Consider the following 20778-nt stretch of genomic DNA (forward strand, 5'->3'; position numbering starts at 1 on the left):
TTAAGGAAGGATATACTTGCATTGGAGCCTGTTCAGAGAAGGTTCACTAGGTTGATTCCGGAGATGAGGAGCTTAACTCATGAAAATAGGTCGAGTAGGTTGGGCCTATACTCATTGTTCAGAAGAAAGAGGTGTGATCCTATCAAAACATGTAAGAGAATGAGGGGGCTCGACAAGATGGATGCAGAGAGGATACTTCCACTTATAAGGGAAACTAAAACTAGGGGACATAGTCTCAGAATAAGGGGCCGCCCACTTAAAACTGAGATGAGGGTTGTAAATCTATGGAATTCTCTGGCCCAGAGAGCTGTGGAGGCTGGGTCAGTGAATATACTTAAGGCAGAGATAGACAGGTTTTTGAGTGATAAAGGACTAAAGTGTGAGGGGAGCGGGCAGGGAAGTGGAGCAGAGTCCAATAACAGATCAGCCGTGATCTTATTAAATGGCGGTGCAGCCTCGAGGGGCCAAATGGCCTACTCCTGCTCCTATTTCTTATGTTCTCATGTTCACCAAAGCCCTGTACAATTGAAGCAAGACTTCTTTACTCTTGTACTCCAACCGCCTTACAATAAAGGCCATGTCATTTGCCTTCCTAATTGTTTGCTGCAGAGTATAAAAGCAGAGAAATCCTGGTACAACTGTACAGGGTATTGATAAGACCACACCTAGAGTACTGCATACAGTTTTGGTCTCCGTATTTAAGGAAGGATATACTTGCATTGGAGGCTGTTCAGAGAAGGTTCACTTGGTTGATTCCGGAGGTGAGGGGGTTGACTTATGAAGATAGGCTGAGTAGGTTGGGCCTAACCTCATTGGAGTTCAGAAGAATGAGAGGTGATCTTATCGAAACATATAAGATAATAAGGGGCCTCGACAAGGTGGATGCAGAGAGGATGGCCTCGAAATCCTGGTCAGCTGCTTCCCGCAGACGATTGATTGAAAACGTTAAAAAAGATGTGCACTTATCTGTTGCTGCTGCGCCCCCGAGAGATCCCGGTCCTGAGGCCTCCACTCACTGCGCATCAGAGCGTATGCATGTTGGGACATCCGTAAGTTGGACCTACAGCCTACAGCCACATGGCTCTGGGCAGCCAATCAAGGTACAGTATGTTCTCATTCATAATAATGGGAACTCCGCAAGTTGGAGTTCCCATTATTATGATTGAGAAACAACCCTCAAACACCCAAAACACTCATCAAAAATAGAAAAAATACACTACATATTTAACATTAATTTAAATTAAAGTTAGTTATGTCATAAAAAATATATATTTTTCCGAATTTTAGTGGGCAGGGTTTTTAAACAATAAAATGTGTTTTTAAAATGTTATTTTACAATGTTTTGTGTGTTTTAAATCTCTCATACCTGTAAAAGTAGGCTATGCGCATGCTTTTATCAGGCACAAGAATTTACAGGATATTTGCTAGGCAAGATATGGGTAAATACTACAATCTCGCCCATGCGAATGTCCTGGCTCCCAAGATGTGGAGGATCTGTCAAGCTGGAGCTTGACAGATTGGAAAAGTCGGTTTTCAGCACATGCACATTGTGAGCTGCAAACCGGCTTTTGCGATGCCTTCCTGGGTCCGTACACACTCCGTACTGACCCAGGGAGGCCGGGATTTCCAGGCCAATATTTCCACTCATACGGGAAACTAAAACTAGGAGACACAGGGCCCAAGTTTCCACATGATTTGCGCCTGATTTTTAGGAGCAACTGGTGGAGAACGGACTATCTTAGAAATCGCAATTCTCCACATTTTTTTTTCTGCAGTTCTAGTCAGGTAGAACAGTTCCACTTTGGAACAGAATTTTTTCTTCAAAAGGGGGCGTGTCCGGCCACTGACGCCTGATTTGAAAGTTTCGACAGTGAAAACGTATTCCAAACTAACTTAGAATGGAGCAAGTGAAGATTTTTGTAGAACTGAAAAAACCTGTTCTACACATTAACAAATCAGGCGCAGGTTACAAATTAGGCGTCCAGAACGAGGTGGGGGGGGAGGGGGGGGGAAAAGGGAAGTCATTAAATTCTACAATAAATCCTTATTTATACTTCTACAAATATTATACAAATAAATCCAACCTGAATAAAAATTTATAAGCAAAGAAAAGATTAAATAAACCATCTTCCTACCTGTGTGAAAGTGCTTCAGCCACGGAGAATGCTGCAGCAAGCCTCACAAAACGAGGCAGCCATTCCCGAACGCGGGGCGGGGGGGGCGGGGGGGAGGGAACCGACCGAACGCGGGGGGGGGGGGGGCGGGGGGGAGGAAGCCATTCCAGACAGCGGGAGGGAGGGAACCGACCGCCGACCGAACGCGGTGGGGGGGGGGGGGGAGGAAGCCGTTCCAGACGGCGGGAGGGAGGGAGGGAACCGACCGCCGACCGAACGCGGGGGGTGGGGGGGGGGGTGGGGGAGGGGGAAGGAAGCCCTTCCAGACGGCGGGAGGGAGGGAACCGACCGACCGAATGCAGGGGGGGAAGGAAGCCGTTCCAGACGGCGGGCGGGAGGGATGGAAGGAGACAGAAGGCTGCAGGAAGCTTCAGAAATTGAGGAGCCATTTCCCGACGGCAAAAGAGGGAGGTCATCGGGAAACGGCTGCCTCAACTTTCTGAGGCTTCCTGCAGCCTTCTCAGTGCTGATGTGCTGATGGCAATGTGCTTTTATTAAAAAATGTTCAAAAACTAAACAGCTACAAAGAACTACAAAAATGGCCGAGTGCCAATGTTTCCTTCGCGCTGCGCGAACGCTCCAACGCGCACGCGCAGCGTTGCCGGCAGGAAAAAAACTAATTTAAATAGTACCCGCCCCCTCCCACTTACAAAATCGGCGCGAGTGTAGGCTCCGCCCCCCTGGGCGCCACGCCAAACAGACAAGGAGCTGCAGGGCGCTCCAAAATCGCGCGTTTTTTTCCCGCCGCCGTTTTAGGCGCGAAAAACGGGCGCCCAGCTCGGAGGGGCACCCGTTTTTTATCGTGTGGAAACTTGGGCCCATAGTCTCAGAATAAAGGGCCGCCCATTTAAAACTGAGGTGGAGAGGAATTTCTTCTCTCAGAGGGTTGTAAATCTGTAGAATTCTCTGCCCCAGAGAGCAGTGGAGGCTGGGTTATTGAATATATTTACGGCTGAGATAGACAAATTTTTCTGTGATAAGGGAATAAAGGGTTATGGGGAACGGGCAGGGTAGTGGAGTTGAGAACATGATCAGATCAGCCCTGATCTTATTAAATGGCAGAGCAGGCTCAAGGGGCCAAATGACCTACTCCTGCTCCTAGTTCTTATGTTCTTATGACATACCGCATGCGTGCCTGCATGTGTACAGTGGGTTTGGAGGGCATCAGGCCACTCGATCATGTGCAATCAGTGCAAATGAGACAGCATTATTTAATAAGCTTCACTCATGTTGCTCAGGTTGGTATAAAAACGATCTCAAATAGCAATATTAATTTTAATGTTCTGTGCATCTGCTCAGAACTGGAGACCTTCGCACTTTTAATTATTCTGATTATTCAGTATTATGATGAACAAAGCTTTTCAAAAAATTGAGTAGATTTATAATGAAAGAGGAATCACAGAGAAAGTTAAACATCAGAGTGGGGCGGAGAATTAAAATGGCAAGCGACCGGAAGCTCAGGGTCATGGTTGCAAATTCAGGTGTTCAGCAATCACCCAATCTGTGTTTGGACTCCCATTCTGACCACTCTGTCCTCTGTCTCCTACACTGTTCCAATAAGAACATAAGAACATAAGAAATAGGAGCAAGAGTAGGCCATTTGGCCCTTCGAGCCTGCTCTGCCATTCAGTAAGATCATGGCTGATCTGATCATGGGCTCAGCTCCACTTCCCAGCCCGCTCCCCATAACCCTTTACTCCCTTATCGCTCAAATATCTGTCGATCTCCGCCTTAAATATATTCAATGACCCAGCCTCCACAGCTCTCTGGGGCAGAGAATTCCATAGATTTACAACCCTCTGAGAGAAGAAATGTCTCCTCATCTCAGTTTTAAATGGGTGGCCCTTTATTCTGAGACTATGGGCTACATTTCTTTTTGCATGCATTAACGTCCATTTTACCGCTGAAATGACATACAACACCCAGATATCGCCCAGTTAGCCACAAAATGGAAACATACGGCCATTTTTTGGACAATTATCGCCGACCGTTACTTTCCCGATGTGTGTAACGCCGGGAGAAAATAATACCGCCCGCCCACTTTTTATGGGCGGAATAATCAGAATGAGCAAAACAAGGCCCATAATACCGCCCAGCGTTACTTTCATAACATAATTAACCCCGAGATTCAATAATACCGCCCGCCCACTATTTTATGTCGTAAAAATCACATTTGCTGAAACTAATGCCAAGAAGATCGCCCAGCGTCACTTTCACCACCTCGCACACATCTCGCCCACAATATGGCTCGTCCAAAACACCACTCAGAAAAAGTGGAACTGTTCTGAATGAATCACAGCGGTCTGGACGCCATTTTTTAAATCGCAGGCCGCTTCATTCAAAAGGCTGCTTCAACTTCGCATTGACTCTGGAGTTCTTCTCAGGTGAAGTGACCATCTCAACAGACATATTTTCAAACTCTGGACTATTGGGGGTTTACTGTAGGTGTATTTTAGTGGGGAAATTATTGCTTCTGATCAATCGCTATTACTTTCATTGCAATGGGGCCAGCCATTTCTCAATTAATACGCAGATGCTGCAGAGTGCAAATGGCTCAATGTCTAATGCACATCATTATGTGCCCAATCTAAGACGTGCCAGAATGAGGAGGAGGTCCAGACCATACACACCTCGCATTCACAGAGAGAAGAGGTCGTACCTCGACGTGTCCGAGCACACCTGCCTTCGGAGACTGCGCTTCCACAAGGTGGTGATCAATGAAATATGTGAGCTCATCAGGCCACATATGCAGCCTGCCATCAGGACATCACTGTCGGTCGAGGCCAAGGTCACCGCAGCACTGTCTTTCTACGCATCCGGTTCCTTTCGGGCCTCCGTGGTCGAGATTTCCCCTCTGTCTCACCATGCCACACATCGCTGCATTAGACAGGTCACGGAGACCCTGTATGTGCATAGGATGGACTTTATTAGCTTCCCCATGACCACGGTGGCTCAGACTGACAGGGTTGGAGCATTCTACCGCATTGCTAAGTTCCCCAGGATACAGGGAGCAATACAATGCACTCACATCGCCATATGGCCGCCTTCTCAGGACCCAGAGCTTTTTCGCGACAGAAAATGATTTCACTCCCAGAAAGTCCAACTAGTTATCGACCACAACCAGAGCATAATGGCAGTGAATGCCAAATGTCCGGGCACCTTCGATGAGGCTCACATCCTGCGTGAGAGCGCTGTCTCTGACAAGTTTAAGAGTCAGCCACAAGGACAATGCTGGATGCTTGGTGACAACCGATATGGCCTAGCCACCTGGCTCGTGACCCCCCGCCTGCGTGACACTCACACCGAGGCTGAGAAGCGATATAACCAGAGCCACAGCGACACATGCAATGTGGTCCAGAAAACAATAACTGTGCTTAAGCAGCGCTTTAGATACCTGGAGCACTCAGGAGGGGAGCTACAATACAACCCTGAGCAAGTAGCTAAATTCGTGGTCGTGTGCTCCATGCTGCACAACCTGGCTATCAGGAGGGGACAAGAATTGCCAGAAGGGACTGATGGTCCACCTCAGGAGAGAGAGGAAGAGGAGGACGAGGGGCTGGACGCTGTCCTAGGGCCAGACAATCAGGCTGACTATGCAACCATGCTCACGCCCCCCTCCAGGCCGCAGGAAAGGGCCCGTGGTGGCTACATAGCTGCAAGACTCTTACGTCAGGAGCGAGTTATGAAATATCTCCTTAAATGTCTGCCACTGTTCATCAATCATCCCATACTTTAGTCTATTTCACAGTCCACTTAAGCCAACTCTGCCCTCATACCTTTGTAGTCTCCTTTATTTAAGCTTAGGATCCTGGTTTAAGAACCAACTTTCTCACCCTTCAACTGAATTTGAAATTCAATCATGTTATGGTCACTCATTCCTAGAGGATCCTTTACTACAAGATCATTTATTACATTTATTCCTGCCTCATTACACAGTACTAGATCTAAGATAGCCTACTCCGTGGTTGGTTCCGCAATGTATTGTTCAAAGAAACTATCCCGGATACACTCTATGAACTCCTCCTCAAGGCTACCCTGGCCAATTTGCTTGGTCCAATCAATATGAAGGTTAAAATCGCCCATGATTATTGCCATTCCTTTATTCCTCCATTATTTCTTGATTTATACTCCAAAAAACAGTGTAGCTACTGTTAGGGAGCCTATAGACTACATCCACCAGCGACTTTTTTGCTTTATTATTCCTTATCTCCACCCAAACTGATTCAACATCTTGATCCTCTGAGCCAATATCGTTTCTCACTAACGCACTGATTTCATCCTTTATTAACAGAGCTACCCCACCTCCTTTTCCTTTCTGTCTGTCCTTCCGAATTGTCTAATACCCCATAATATTTAGTTCCTAGTCCTGGTCACCTTGCAACCACATCTCTGTAATAGTTATCAGATCATACCCAACTTCAACAGAAGCTCGAGGAACAGCACCTCATCTTTCGATTCGGCACTTTACAGATTTCCAGACTCAGCATCAAGTTCAACAATTTCAGATCATAATCATTGCTCCCATTTTTTACAGTCAGCAGATGCTGGTAATAATTCTGCTGTTCCCATTTACAGTTCCTCTGGACCCATCTTTTGTTTCTTTACTTGTCCCATCACCATCATACCTTTTGTCATTTAATCTCTCCTGCGTTCCACCCCCCACAGACCTTCCCATTTGTTCTTTCCTCCCCTCCGCCCTTTCCCTGCCTCTGCACTTTCTTATAAGCTGTTACATCTATAACATTTTTCAGTTCTGACAAAAGGTCACAGACCTGAAACGTTAACTCTGTTTCTCTCTCCACAGATGCTGCCTGACCTCCCAAGTCCAGCATTTTCTGTTTATATATCAGATACTATGGTTCATCTTGGTTGGAGACAATAGAGATACGTGTTTTATTTAGTTTTCTTAATGAAAGTCTAAAGCATATCTTTATTGTATGCACTTGATTTAATTCACTATAATTTTAAAATTAAACAGTTTCACATGGATGTTTATAAACCAAGAGAACGTATTTACATCCTTGTCCAATTATTTTTGAAATATTCAATAGTTATTTCATTGCTGGGATTTACTCTGTAAACACGAACATCCTGTATAATTTTTCATATCTCCATTGTAAAACCTAGGATTCATTTGTGTGTGCGTGCATATTAGGCTCAGCTGTAATACCCCATGCCTCCACAGTCAAACAATCTGCCAATACTTGCAGTCTAGGCTCATACATTAAGAATGGACACTGAAGCGAGGTATCAGTGGACTCATAGCTCCTTCAGAAGAGACGAAAGAAGTGGGGGAATAAACCAGGGCCCTGGTTCTGTACTGACTTTGCACCTCACGTAATCTAGGGCAAGACACAAATCAGTGTTAATCAGTAGATAGCCCATCACACAGTGTGTCGTCATTTTGATGTTTTTGTGTTTGTGAACATTTAGCACTACTGGGATTTGTTTCATTACCAGCCCGCTCTGTGATGACATCTATACAGGTTGACTCACATCTGCCTCAGGTATTACCTGCAGTAGTTTAGAATAGAGCAGGTGCAGGTACCCTTATAAATGAGGTGTTACATGTTTACGGGTTATCAAAAACAAAGAACTCACTTACCTAGAGTAATTAGCCTGAGAAGAGCAAGGACGTATTTGTTGTTAACCAATTTCCATACTAGGCTGATGTTTAATAGGAAGGGAGAGACATAAGCAGCAGCACTGATTTCATAGCCTGTGAGTCCCAAAACCTGAAGTGGAAAGTACCAGAGCATTGGCCCCAGGCCATGGTAAAGGGAGCAGGAAATGTAACCTGAAATTAATAAAAAGAAATCTAAAATAAACACAATAAAGGCTGGAATTACAAATCAAATTGAAAGAGAAGGAAAGGTAATTGTTTCGGTTTGTCTCTTCAGCTAACGTTATCATTTGCTGGGTAACTTTAGGTTTGTAAAGTGCATCTAATGTGGTTTAAAATCTATGTTATCACAATACACCTCTGTTGTCTGTTATGAACACTCATAATACACCATTCAGGAGCTAATTTCTTGAATGCTCATTATTTATACTAGTTTACATAGGTCAAAGTTGTTAAGAATAAGAACATTGCTTGTTCAAATATTTACATACCATATCCACACAATTATCGGTTGCCTGTTACAGCCATCTGAAAGTGATTGTGAAGGTGATCTCAGTAACTGAGGCAGACGTGACTCAATTTGGAACTTACTGTTTCTGAGCAACTATAAAGGGCATGTGTTCAGCAAACCTTTCGACATTTGTTTGCAAATACATGGCTCAATACCATAAATTACATTGAAATACCATAAATAGCATTGAAACATATGTCACTTATGCTTGCTACCATGATAACGATGACATACAAATCTTTAGAATCTTTGGCTCCAAAATAAATTCAAATTCTTTGTCATTAAGACATTATCCCGTTACAAAGTCAATCTATAGGTTTTACATTCACCAGCAAAAGGAATGAAAGAAAAAAGGTTTTGTTTCAAATTATTGTTATATATTTCTGGACCAATAATCAATATTAATTTTGAACCACTTAAAGCTCAAGACAGTAACAGTAAGACCACAAGAAAGGACAGTGTGGAATAGTAAAAGCCTCCTGGAAAATTGAGCCTGCTCCTCACAACAGATTGTAAACTGTTTGCACTGACATTAACTCTACCTCCCTTTCAGTGCTCCTTAAGAATGTTCTTTCTGAATACCCTCCATTTTGACGAAGGGTCATCGACCTGAAACGTTAACTCCGCTTTTCTCTCCACAGATGCTGCCTGACCCACTGAGATTTCCAGCATTTTCTGTTTTTATAAACTCTACCCAATTTGGTCAGCATGGGGAGGTAAAACTTACAAGGTAATGCTCTAAAGATTTAGCTTGACCTGGAAAGGCAATTCCATGACAGATAGATACTACAAGATATTTAGTGGATGAGTTTCCTGTGAGCTTCTCCCGCTATCCAAGCATAACTTTAATAGAAGTTTGGTGCTAACCCTGTTTATGTGTGTAAAGTTTCTGCCAAACTTCCGGCAAAGTTAAAGCAGTGCAGTCAGAGAAGTTCTGAGGAAATTCAGCCCCTTAATATGTCTTCTGGATTCCAAACTTCACAGTAATTATGTAAACGGTTACTAACACACAATATGGATTGGATATGCTGTCCATTCATTGTTGATGATATCTCCCTCACTTGATTTGCATCAAGCTGGCGTTTGTCCAAAGCTATCTTATAGGCTTGTACAAAATTGGACCTAGAATAGCAACTGAGAGCAAATTACAGTATATTAAACTAATACTGCATTTACACTGCTGGTTTGCTGCTGACACCAGTTCTGCAAGAAGCAGTTCTCCAATATTATACAACATATACACATTCTATAACATTTCATTCCACACTATTCAGACCCAAGAGGTTGTATTCCACATGTAAAATTTGCATGGACCCGAAAGTGAAATAATAGTTTGACATACTGTATTGTCCAAGTCACTGTACTTTCAATCCTATATTTAAACAGTTATTCAAACAATTCCTTTCTATGAGATTTAATAGACACAACATAAAATGTCAGGGATGAGAGAAGACCTTTCAGTCCACCAAAGCTCTTATCACTCCAGCACTCCAATTCTCCCAGCCTAGCAAAAAAACACATTTTGATTAACATATTCGACTCCACTGCTGCAGTGTCAGCACGCTCACCTCGAGTCAGAGGGTTGTGGGTTCAAGTCCCACTCCAGGGAATTGTGCACGTAAAATCTAGGCTGACACTCTACTGCAGTGCTGAGGGAATGCTGCACTATCGGAGGTGCAGTCTTTCAGATGAGACGTTAAACCAAGACCCCCGTCTGCTCTTTCAGGTGGACGTAAAAGATCCCATGGCATTATTTCGAAGAAGAGCATAAGAACATAAGAACAAAAGAACAAATGAAATAGGAACAGGAATAGGCCATACAGCTCCTCGAGCCTGCTCCACCATTCAATAAGATCATGGCTGGTCTGATCATGGACTCAGCTCCACTTCCCTGCCCGCTTCCCATAACCACTTATCCCCTTATCGTTTAAGAAACTGTCTATTTCTGTCTTAAATTTATTCAATGTCCCAGCATCCACAGCTCTCTGAGGCAGCAAATTCCATAGATTTACAACCCTTAGAGAAGAAATTTCTCCGCATCTGTTTTAAATGGGCGGCCCCTTATTCCAAAAACATTTCCTCTAGTTCTAGTCTCCCCCATCAATGGAAACAGCCTCTCTGCGTCAAGCCCCTTCATAATCTTACATGTTTCGATAAGATCACCTCTCATTCATCTGAATTCCAATGAGTAGAGGACCAACCTACTCAACCTTTCCTCATAGGTCAAACCCCTCATCCCCGGAATTAACTTAGTGAACCTTCTCTGAACTGCCTCCAAAGCAAGTATATCCTTTCGTAAATATGGAAACCAAAACTGCACGCAGTATTCCAGGTGTGGCCTCACCAATACCTTATATAGCGGTAGCAAGACTTCCCTGCTTTTATACTCCATCCCCTTTCCAATAAAGGCCAAGATACCATTGGCCGTCCTGATCATTTGCTGTACCTGCATACTATCTGTAGTGTATGGAGAAAGAGTCAGACTGAACACTGTGAGCTCAAAGCAAAGTGTGACCTTAGTCTTTTATTGCAGATCTCCAGAGTGCCTCTCCAACCTGTGAAGCTTCCTTAAATACCTGTGCTCCCAAGGGATTATGGGATCCCTTGGGACTCCAGGGGATGAGCCCTCTGGTGGCTGTACAGAGTAAATACAAGTTTACATATATAACACTCTCCCCACAAAATCAAGAGTGTAACTATTTACAATGTGAGTCGATCTGAGGCCCTTCTTGCCCTGGTTGATCGTCTCGGTGTGAAAGCTGGTGTTGTTGAATCATTTGCTGGGCCCGCGCTAGGCTGCTGTGCAGCTGGCCTTGCTGGGCTGCCTGGTGTGTTGGGCCCTGCTGGGTTGCTGTGGATGATGGGTTCTGCTTCGTCGTCAATCGTGGTGCCAGTTGCCACTGGTGTGTATGTTGGGGGATCAAAAAAGGTAGGGTCCAAGCTGGGTTGCTCAGGATAGTCCGTGAATCTGAGTTTGATTTGGTCCAAGTGTTTCCGGTGAATGAGTCTATTTGAAAGTCTGACCCGAAACACCCTGCTCCCCTCTTTGGCCATGACAGTGCCGGGAAGCCACTTGGGACCTTGTCCATAATTTAATACAAATACAGAATCGTTGATTTCAATCTCGCGTGACACATTTGTGCTATCATGGTATGCACTTTGTTGAAGCCGCCTGCTCTCTACCTGTTCAGGTAGATCAGGGTGAACTAACGAGAGCTTTGTCTTAAGTGCTCTTTTCATGAGCAGTTCATCAGGTGGGATCCCAGTGAGTGAGTGGTGTCTCGTGCGGTAGCCAAGCAGGACTCGGGATAGGCGAGTCTGCAGTGAGCCTTCAGTTACCCTCTTCAAGCCTTGCTTGATGGTTTGCACTGCTCTCTCTGCCTGACTTTGGATGCTGGTTTAAACGTAGCAGATGTGACATGTTTGATCCCGTTACGGGTCATGAATTCTTTGAACTCAGCATTGGTAAAACATTGCCCGTTGTCGCTCACCAGGACATCGGGTAGGCCGTGTGTGACAAACATGGCCCGTAGGCTTTCAGTTGTGGCAGCGGACGTGCTCGCCAACATTATCTCACATTCAATCCACTTGGAGTACGCGTCTGCACCAGTGATTGGCTGGTGATTGGTGAGTAGTTTTTCTTTTTCTTTTCTTTATCAGTAAGTAACCTTTTAGCATTGTTGTTTCCAAATTAAGTTAATCTAAGGGTTAAGTCATGGCAGGAGAGCTCGGACACGTGTTATGCTCCTCCTGTGCTATGTACGAAGTCAGGGACGCTTCCAGTGTCCCTGACGACTACATGTGCGGGAAGTGCATCCGCCTGCAGCACCTGACAGACCGCATTGCGGCACTGGAGCTGAAGGTGGATTTACTCTGAAGCATCCACGATGCTGAGGATGTTGTGAATAGCATGTTTAGCGAGTTGGCCACACCGCAGGTAAAGGGTACACAGCCAGATAAGGGATGGGTGACCAACAGGAAGAGCAGTGGAAGGAAGGTAGTGCAGGGGCCCCCTGCAAAACAGATACACGCTTTGGGTACTGTTGAGGGGGATGACTCATCAGCAGCCAAGTTCATGGCACCGTGGGTGGCTCTGCTGCACAGGAGGGCAGGAAAAAGAGTGGGAGAGCTATAGTGATAGGGGATTCTATTGTAAGGGGAATAGATAGGCGTTTCTGCGGCCGCACCCGAGATTCCAGGATGGTATGTTGCCTCCCTGGTGCAAGGGTCAAGGATGTCTCAGAGCGGATGCAGGGCATTTTGAAGGGGGAGGGTGAACAGCCAGTTTTCGTGGTGCATATAGCTACCAACGATATAGGTAAAAAAAATGGGATGAGGTCCTACAAGACGAATTTAGGGAGCTAGGAGCTAAATTAAAAAGTAGGACCTCAAAATTAGTAATTACAGGATTGCTACTAGTGCCACGTGCTAGTAAGAGTAGGAATCGCAGGATATCTCAGATGAATACGTGGCTTGAGGAGTGGTGCAGAAGGGAGGGTTTCAAATTCCTGGGACATTGGAACCGATTCTGGAGGAGGTGGGACCAGTACAAACCGGACGGTCTGCACCTGGGCAGGACCGGAACCAATGTCCTAGGGGGAGTGTTTGCTAGTGCTGTTGGGGAGGGGTTAAACTAATATGGCAGGGGGATGGGAACCTATGCAGGGAGACAGAGGGAAGTAGAATGGTGGCACAAGCAAAAGATAGAAAGAAGAAAAGTAAAAGTGGAGGGCAGAGAAACCAAGGCAAAAAGCAAAAAGGGCCACATTACAGCAAAATTCTAAAGGGGCAAAGTGTGTTAAAAAGGCAAGCCTGAAGGCTCTGTGCCTCAATGCAAGGAATATTCGGAATAAGGTGGACGAATTAATTGCACAGATAGCAGTTAGCAGGTATGATGTAACGGACATCACGGAGACATGGCTCCAGGGTGACCAAGACTGGGAACTCAACATCCAAGGGTATTCAACATTTAGGAAGGATAGACAGAAAGGGAAAGAAGGTGGGGTGGCGTTGCTGGTTAAAGAGGAAATTAATGCAATAGTAAGGAAGGACATTAGCTTGGATGACGTGGAATCAGTATGGGTGGAGCTACGGAATACCAAAGGGCAGAAAACGCTAGTAGGAGTTGTGTACCGACCACCAAACAGTAGTAGTGAGGTTGGGACATCATCAAACAAATTAGGGATGCTTGCAATAAAGGTACAGCAGTTATCATGGGCGACTTTAATCTACATATTGATTGGGCTAACCAAACTGGAAGCAATGCAGTGAAGGAGGGTTTCCTGGAGTGTATTAGGGATGGTTTTCTAGACCAATATGTCGAGGAACCAACTAGAGGGCTGGCCATCCTAGACTGGGTGATGTGTAATGAGAAAGGGCTAATTAGCAATCTTGTTCTGCGAGGCCCCTTGGGGAAGAGTGACCATGATATGGTACAATTCTTTATTAAGGTGGAGAGCGACACAGTTAATTCACAGACTAGAGTCCTGAACTTAAGGAAAGGTAACTTCAATGGTATGAGACGTGAATTGGCTAGAATAGACTGGCGAATGATACTTAAAGGGTTGACGGTGGATAAGCAATGGCAAACATTTAAAGATCACATGGATGTACTTCAACAATTGTACATCCCTGTCTGGAGTAAAAATAATACGGGGAAGGTGGCTCAACCGTGGCTAACAAGGGAAATTAAGGATAGTGTTAAATCCAAGGAAGTGGCATATAAATTCGTCAGAAAAGGCAGCAACCCTGAGGACTGGAAGAAATTTAGAATTCAGCAGAGGAGGACAAAGGGTTTAATTAGGAGGGGGGGAAATAGAGTATGAGAGGAAGCTTGCTGGGAACACAATATCTATAGATATGTGAAGTGAAAAAGATTAGTGAAGACAAACATAGTTCATTAGCAGTCAGATTCAAGTAAATTTATAATGGGGAACAAAGAAATGGCAGACCAGTTAAATAAATACTTTGGTTCTGTCTTCACGAAGGAAGACACAAATAACCTTCCAGAAGTACTAGGGGATCGAGGGTCCAGTGAGAAGGAGGAACTGAAGGATATCCTTATTAGGCGGGAAATTGTGTTCGAGAAATTGATGGGATTGAAGGCCGATAAATCCCAGGGTCTAATGGTCTGCTTCCCAGAGTACTTAAAGAAGTGGCCCACGAAATAGTGGATGTATTGGTGATCATTTTCAAACAATCTATCGACTCTGGATCAGTTCCTATGGACTGGAGGGTAGCTAATATAACACCACTTTTTAAGAAAGAAGGGAGAGAGAAAACGGGGAATTATAGACCGGTTAGCCTGACATCAGTAGTGGGGAAAATGTTGGAATCAATTATCAAAGATGAAATAGCAGCACATTTGGAAAGCAGTGACGGGATCGGTTCAAGTCAGCATGGATTTATGAAAGGGAAATCATGCTTGACAAATCTTCTCGAATTTTTTGAGGATGTACCTGGTAGAGTGGACAAGGGAGAACCATTAGATGTGGTGTATTTGGACTTTCAAAAGGCTTTTGACAAGGTCCCACACAAGAGACTGGTGTGCAAATTTAAAGCACATGGCATTGGGGGTAGTGTACTAACATGGATAGAGAACTGGTTGGCAGACAGGAAGCAGAGAGTCGGGATAAAGGGGTCCTTTTCAGAATGGCAGGCAGTGACTAGTGGGGTGCCGCAGGGTTCAGTGCTGGGACCCCAGCTATTTACAATATACATTAATGATTTGGATGAGGGAATTGAGTGTAATATCTCCAAGTTTGCAGATGACACTAAGCTGGGTGGCGGTGTGAGCTGTGAAGAGGACGCTAAAAGGCTGCAGGGTGACTTGGACAGGTTAGGTGAGTGGGCAAACGCGTGGCAGATGCAGTATAATGTGGATAAATGTGAGGTTATCCACTATGGTGGCAAAAACACAAAGGCAGAATATTATCTGAATGGCGGCAGATTAGGAAAAGGGGAGGTGCAACGAGACCTGAGTGTCATGGTACATCAGTCATTGAAAGTTGGCATGCAGGTACAGCAGGCGGTGAAGAAGGCAAATGGTATGTTGGCCTTCATAGCTAGGGGATTTGAGTATAGGAGCAGGGAGGTATTACTGCAGTTGTACGGGCCATAGTGAGGCCTCACCTGGAATATTGTGTTCAGTTTTGGTCTCCTAATCTGAGGAAGGACGTCTTGCTATTGAGGGAGTGCAGCCGTTTAGGACTGAGATGAGGAGAATCTTCTTCACTCAGAGTTGTTAACCTGTGGAAATCCCTACCGCGGAGAGTTGTTGATGCCAGTTCATTGGATACATTCAAGAGGGAGTTAGATATGGCCCTTACGGCTAAAGGGATCAAAGGGTATGGAGAGAAAGCGGGAAAGGGGTACTGAGGTGAATGATCAGCCATGATCTTATTGAATGGTGGTGCAGGCTCGAAGGGGCGAATAGCCTACGCCTGCACCTATTTTCTATGTTTCTATGTTTCGACAACCACAAGGAACATTTTACCCGAGAACGGGTCTGCAAAGTTGGCGTGTACACTAGACCACGGTTTGGAGGGCCAAGACCATAAACGTAGCGGCGCCTCCCTGGGTACATTGCTTAACTGCGAGCATGTATTACATCTGTGAACGCAGGAATCTAAGTCCGCATCGATACCGGGCCACCACACGTGGGATCTGGCTATCGCTTTCATCGTTACGATGCCTGTGTGGGAACTGTGGAGGTCATTGATGAAGGTGTCTCTGCCCTTCTTGGGGACCACTACTTGATTGCCCCATAGAAGGCAGTCTGCCTGTATAGACATTTCATCTTTGCGCCACTGGAACAGCTTTATCTCGTCCTGCATTTCCACTGGGACACCGGACCAGCTCCCGTGAAGCACACAGCTTTTGACTCGAGATAATAACGGATCCTGTCTTGTCCAGATTTTGATCTGCCGGGCAGTGACAGGTGATTGCTCCCTCTCAAATGCTTCCATAACCATGGTTAGATCGACTGGCTGCGCCATTTCCACCCCCGTGGTGGGCAATAGCAGCCTACCGAGAGCATCAGCGCAGTTTTCTGTGCGTGGCCTGTGGCGGATGGCGTAGTTGTATGCGGACAACGTGAGCACCCATCTCTGGATTGTTTGTTTAAGACCTGGGCACACGAAGTGTCGTCAGCAGGCGATAGAGCTCGGACGTCGTCCCACTTCCAGCGTATCTTTCCCAGCCAGCTCCTGCCGAGCAGCATGGGACCATCGCCCGGTACCATCCAGAGTGGTAGCTTGTGCACCGCTCCATCGTAGGAGACCTTTACGGTACCACTGCTGATTACAGGAATCAGTTCTTTCGTGTAAGTTCTTAGTTCGTGCAAACTGAAGTTAACACTGGCCTTGAGGCCTTGTTGCACCACAACCTTTTGAAAGTCTTTTTACCTATGATGAACTGGCTCGCGCCTGTGTCCAGCTCCATTGACACCGGGAGTCCATTTAGTTCAACATTCAGCATTATCAGGGGACAATTCATGGTGAATGTGTGCACCCCATGTACCTCTGCCTCCTCGGTCTGAGTCTCTGGTTCATTGTAATCCTCCGTGGATCTGTCCTCCTCTGCAACATGGTGGTTTGCAGGTTTAACAGGCTTTGCAGCTCACCTGCACACTTGTTGGAGGTGTCCCATTGTTCCACAGCCCTCGCAAACGTACTCTTTGCCCCCACAACACCAACAAGGTGTTAATGCATTCATCACCCTTGATGGTGGACTCAGACATCTGCGGATGTGTAGCTGCAGGTATGTGTGACCTGCCCTGTATGTTACGATTCGAAAACAACATCACTTTGTTCACAGTACTTGTAGCAGCACTTGTGTGCTAAGAGATTTGCTTCGTATTGTCACTGATGGCAATGAACACCTGGGCTATTGCTATGGCCTTACTCAAGGTTGGGGTCTCTACAGTCAAAAGTTTGCGAAGTATAGTTTCGTGACCAAATCCCAAATACGAAAAAGTCTCTGAGCACGTGCTCCAAATGTCCTTCAAATTCGCAATGTCCTGCAAGGCGTCTTAGCTCGGCGACATAACTCGCCACTTGCTGGCCTTCAAACCTTTTGTAGGTGTAGAATCGGTTCCTTCGGGTTCAAATGCTCTCGGACCAGTGTGCACAAATCGTCGTATGATTTCTCCATGGGTTTTGCTGGAGTGAGCAGATTCTTCATGAGGCCATACGTTGGTGCCCCACAGACGGTGAGGAGGATCGCTCTTCATTTGGCAGCGCCCTCTTCCCCATCTAGCTCGTTGGCCACGAAGTATTGGTCGAGTCGCTCCACAAAAATTTCCCAATCATCTCCCTCCGAGAATTTTTCCAGGATTCCCACCGTTCTCTGCATCTTTGGGTTCGCTATCTGTATCTCGTCACCAGTTGTAGTGTATAGAGAAAGAGTCAGACTGAACACTGTGAGCTTAAAGTAAAGTGTGATCTTAGTCTTTTATTGCAGATCTCCAGAGTGCCTCTCCAACCTGTGAAGCCTCCTTAAATACCTATGCTCGTAAGGGATTATGGGATCCTTTGGGACTCCAGGGGATGAGCCCTCTGGTGGCTGTACAGAGTAAATACAAGTTTACAGATATAACACGATCCTTTTGTGTTTCATGCACAAGTACCCCCAGGTCCCGCTGTACTGCGGCACTTTGCAATCTTTCTCCATTTAAATAATAACTTGCTCTTTGATTTTTTCTGCCGAAATGTATGACCTCACACGTTCCAACATTATACTCCATCTGCCAAATTTTTGCCCACTCACTTAGTCAATGTCCTTTTGCAGATTTTTTGTGTCCTCCTCACATATTTGCATCGTCAGCAAACTTGGCTACGTTACACTCAGTCCCTTCTTCCAAGTCGTTTATATAGATTGTAAATAGTTGGGGTCCCAGCACTGATCCCTGCGGCACCCCAATAGTTACTGGTTGTCAATCCGAGAATGAACCATTTATCTTGACTCTCTGTTTTCTGTTAGTTAGCCAATCCTCGATCCATGCTAATACATTACCCCCAACTCCATGAACTTTTACCTTGTGCAGTCATCTTTTCTGTGGCACCTTGTCAAATGACTTCTGGAAGTTCAAATTTTCCACATCCACTGGTTCCCCTTTATCCACCCTGTTCATTACATCCTCAAAGAACTCCAGCAAATTTGTCAAACATGACTTACCCTTCATAAATCCATGCTGACTTTGCCTGACCGAATTTTGCTTTTCTAAATGTCCTGCTACTGATTCTTTAATAATGGACTACAACATTTTCCCAACCACAGATGTTAGGCTGACTGGTCTATAGTTTCCTGCTTTTTGTCTGTCTCCTTTTTTTAAAATAGGGACGTTACATTTGCAGTTTTCCAATCTGCTGGGATCTCCCCAGAACCTAAGGAATTTTGGTAAATTACAACCAATGCATCAGGTCCAGGGGATTTATCTGCCTTTAGTCCCATTATCTTACTGAGTACTGCCTCCTTAGTGATTATGATTGTGTTAGGTTCCTCCCCCCCTATAGCCCCTTAGACTATCCACTGTTGGAATATTGTTAGTGTCCTCTACCGTAAAGACTGATACAAAATATTTGTTCAGAGTTTCTACCATCTCCCATGTTCCCCATTACTAATTCCCCGGTCTCATCCTCCAAGGGACCAACATTTATTTTAGCCACTCTTTTTCTTTTTATATACCTATAGAAACTCTTGCTATCTGTTTTTATATTTTGTGCTCGTTTACTTTCATAGTCTATCTTCCCTTTCTTAATCATTTTTTTTGTCATTCTGTGCTGGCTTTTAAAAGCTTCCCAGTCTTCTGTCCTCCCACTAGTCATCAACCGTCCTACACTTTAATCTATTTTCCCAGTCCACTTTAGCCAACTCTGCCCTCATACCTTCATAGTCTCCTTTATTTAAGCTTAGTACGCTGGTTAGAGATCCAACTTTCTCACCTTCCATCTGAATTTGAAATTCAACCATGCTATGATCACTCATTCCGAGGGGATCTTTTACTAGGAGATTGTTTATTAATCCGGTCTCATTACACAGGACCAGATCTAAGATAGCCTGCCCCCTGGTTGGTTTTGTTACATACTGCTCAAGGAACCAACCCCTTACGCACTCTCTGAACTCCTCCTCAAGGCTACCCTGACCAATTTGATTTGTCCAATCAATATGGAGGTTAAAATCACCCATGATTATTGCTGTTCCCTTTTTACAAGCCCCCACTATTTCCTGGTTTATGCTCCGACCAACAGAGTTGCTACTGTTAGGGGGCCTATAGACTATGCCCACCAGTGACTTTTTCCCCTTATTGTTCCTTATCTCCACCCAAATTGTTTCAACACCCTTATCGTTTGAGCCAATATCGTTCCTTACTATTGCAGTGATTCCATCCTTTATCAGTAGAGCTATCCCACCTCCTTTTCCTTTCTGTCTGTCCTTCCGGATTGTCAAGTACCCCTGAATATTTAATTCCCACTACTGGTCACCTTGCAACCACGTCTCTATAATGGCTATCAGATCATACCCATTTGTCTCAATTTGTGCCGTCAACTCATCTATTTTGTTACAAATGCTACGTGCATTTAGACAAAGTGCCTTTAAGTTTGTTTTTTTTACCCTTTTTTCTGCTTGTTTCCTCTCTCCTTCAAACTCACTTTCTTTATTTTTGCTTTCTAATTCCAGCTTTACTCCCCTCCCTGCTGAATCTATTCTCAAGTTCCCATCTCCCTGCCAAGCTAGTTTAAACCCTCCCCAACAGCACTAGCAAACCCCAACACGAGGATATTGGTCCAGGCTCTGCTGAGATGCAACCCGTCCGGCTTGTACAGGTCCCATCTCCCCCAGAAACAGGGGTGTTATCCCTGGTGTCCTGGCCAATATTTATCCCTCAATCAACATAATAAAAGCAGTTTATCTGGTCATTATCACATTGCTGTTTGTGAGAGCTTGCTGTGCGCAAATTGGCTGCTGTGTTTCCCACATTACAACGTGACTGCACTCCAAAAGTACTTAATTGGCTGTAAAGCGCTTTGAGATGTCCGGTGGTCGTGAAAGGCGCTATATGAATGCAAGTCTTTCTTTTTCTTTTTACTTTGGTAGATTATTCCAAATGTTTATTATATTTTGAGGCTTCAAACATCAGCAGGACTGCTTCATAGTGTAAGTGGTGGGAACAGCGCATGCCAGGAACCTCCGCGCCTGACCCCACAAAACTCTCCAAGGCCAGAGGGACATTCCCTCATTAACATATGGCCACTGGGTATCCATGTTAATATGGGTACATCTTGAGCACCTGCGGTGGGAAATGGAGCCCCGACAGCTGCTCAAAGTGCTGCCAGCACCACCAGCCAAAAAAGGTTAATATCAAAAAGACAGAGAGGGCATAATTTATTAGCGGAGCCCAGGCTGAGACCCAAGCCTGAACTCTCAGGCAGGCCCTGCTGAAGCAGGGCTGAGGGTCAGTACACTTGGGT

At 45.2% G+C, this 20778-nt stretch overlaps 1 protein-coding gene across 2 annotated transcripts in view; it reads right to left on the bottom strand.

Annotated features, from left to right (window-relative positions):
• Positions 1 to 20778, bottom strand: part of LOC139241781 (PGAP2-interacting protein-like) — a 244748-nt gene that overhangs the window by 185985 nt on the left and 37985 nt on the right. For both annotated transcript variants that reach the window (XM_070870083.1, XM_070870084.1), the window contains one exon: positions 7780 to 7971. In XM_070870083.1, coding sequence (XP_070726184.1) covers positions 7780 to 7971 — 192 coding nt within the window. The remainder of the gene's footprint in view (positions 1 to 7779; positions 7972 to 20778) is intronic.

The sequence above is a fragment of the Pristiophorus japonicus genome, chromosome 2, assembly GCF_044704955.1.
Source record: "Pristiophorus japonicus isolate sPriJap1 chromosome 2, sPriJap1.hap1, whole genome shotgun sequence".
In the NCBI taxonomy this organism is placed as follows: Eukaryota; Metazoa; Chordata; class Chondrichthyes; family Pristiophoridae; genus Pristiophorus; species Pristiophorus japonicus.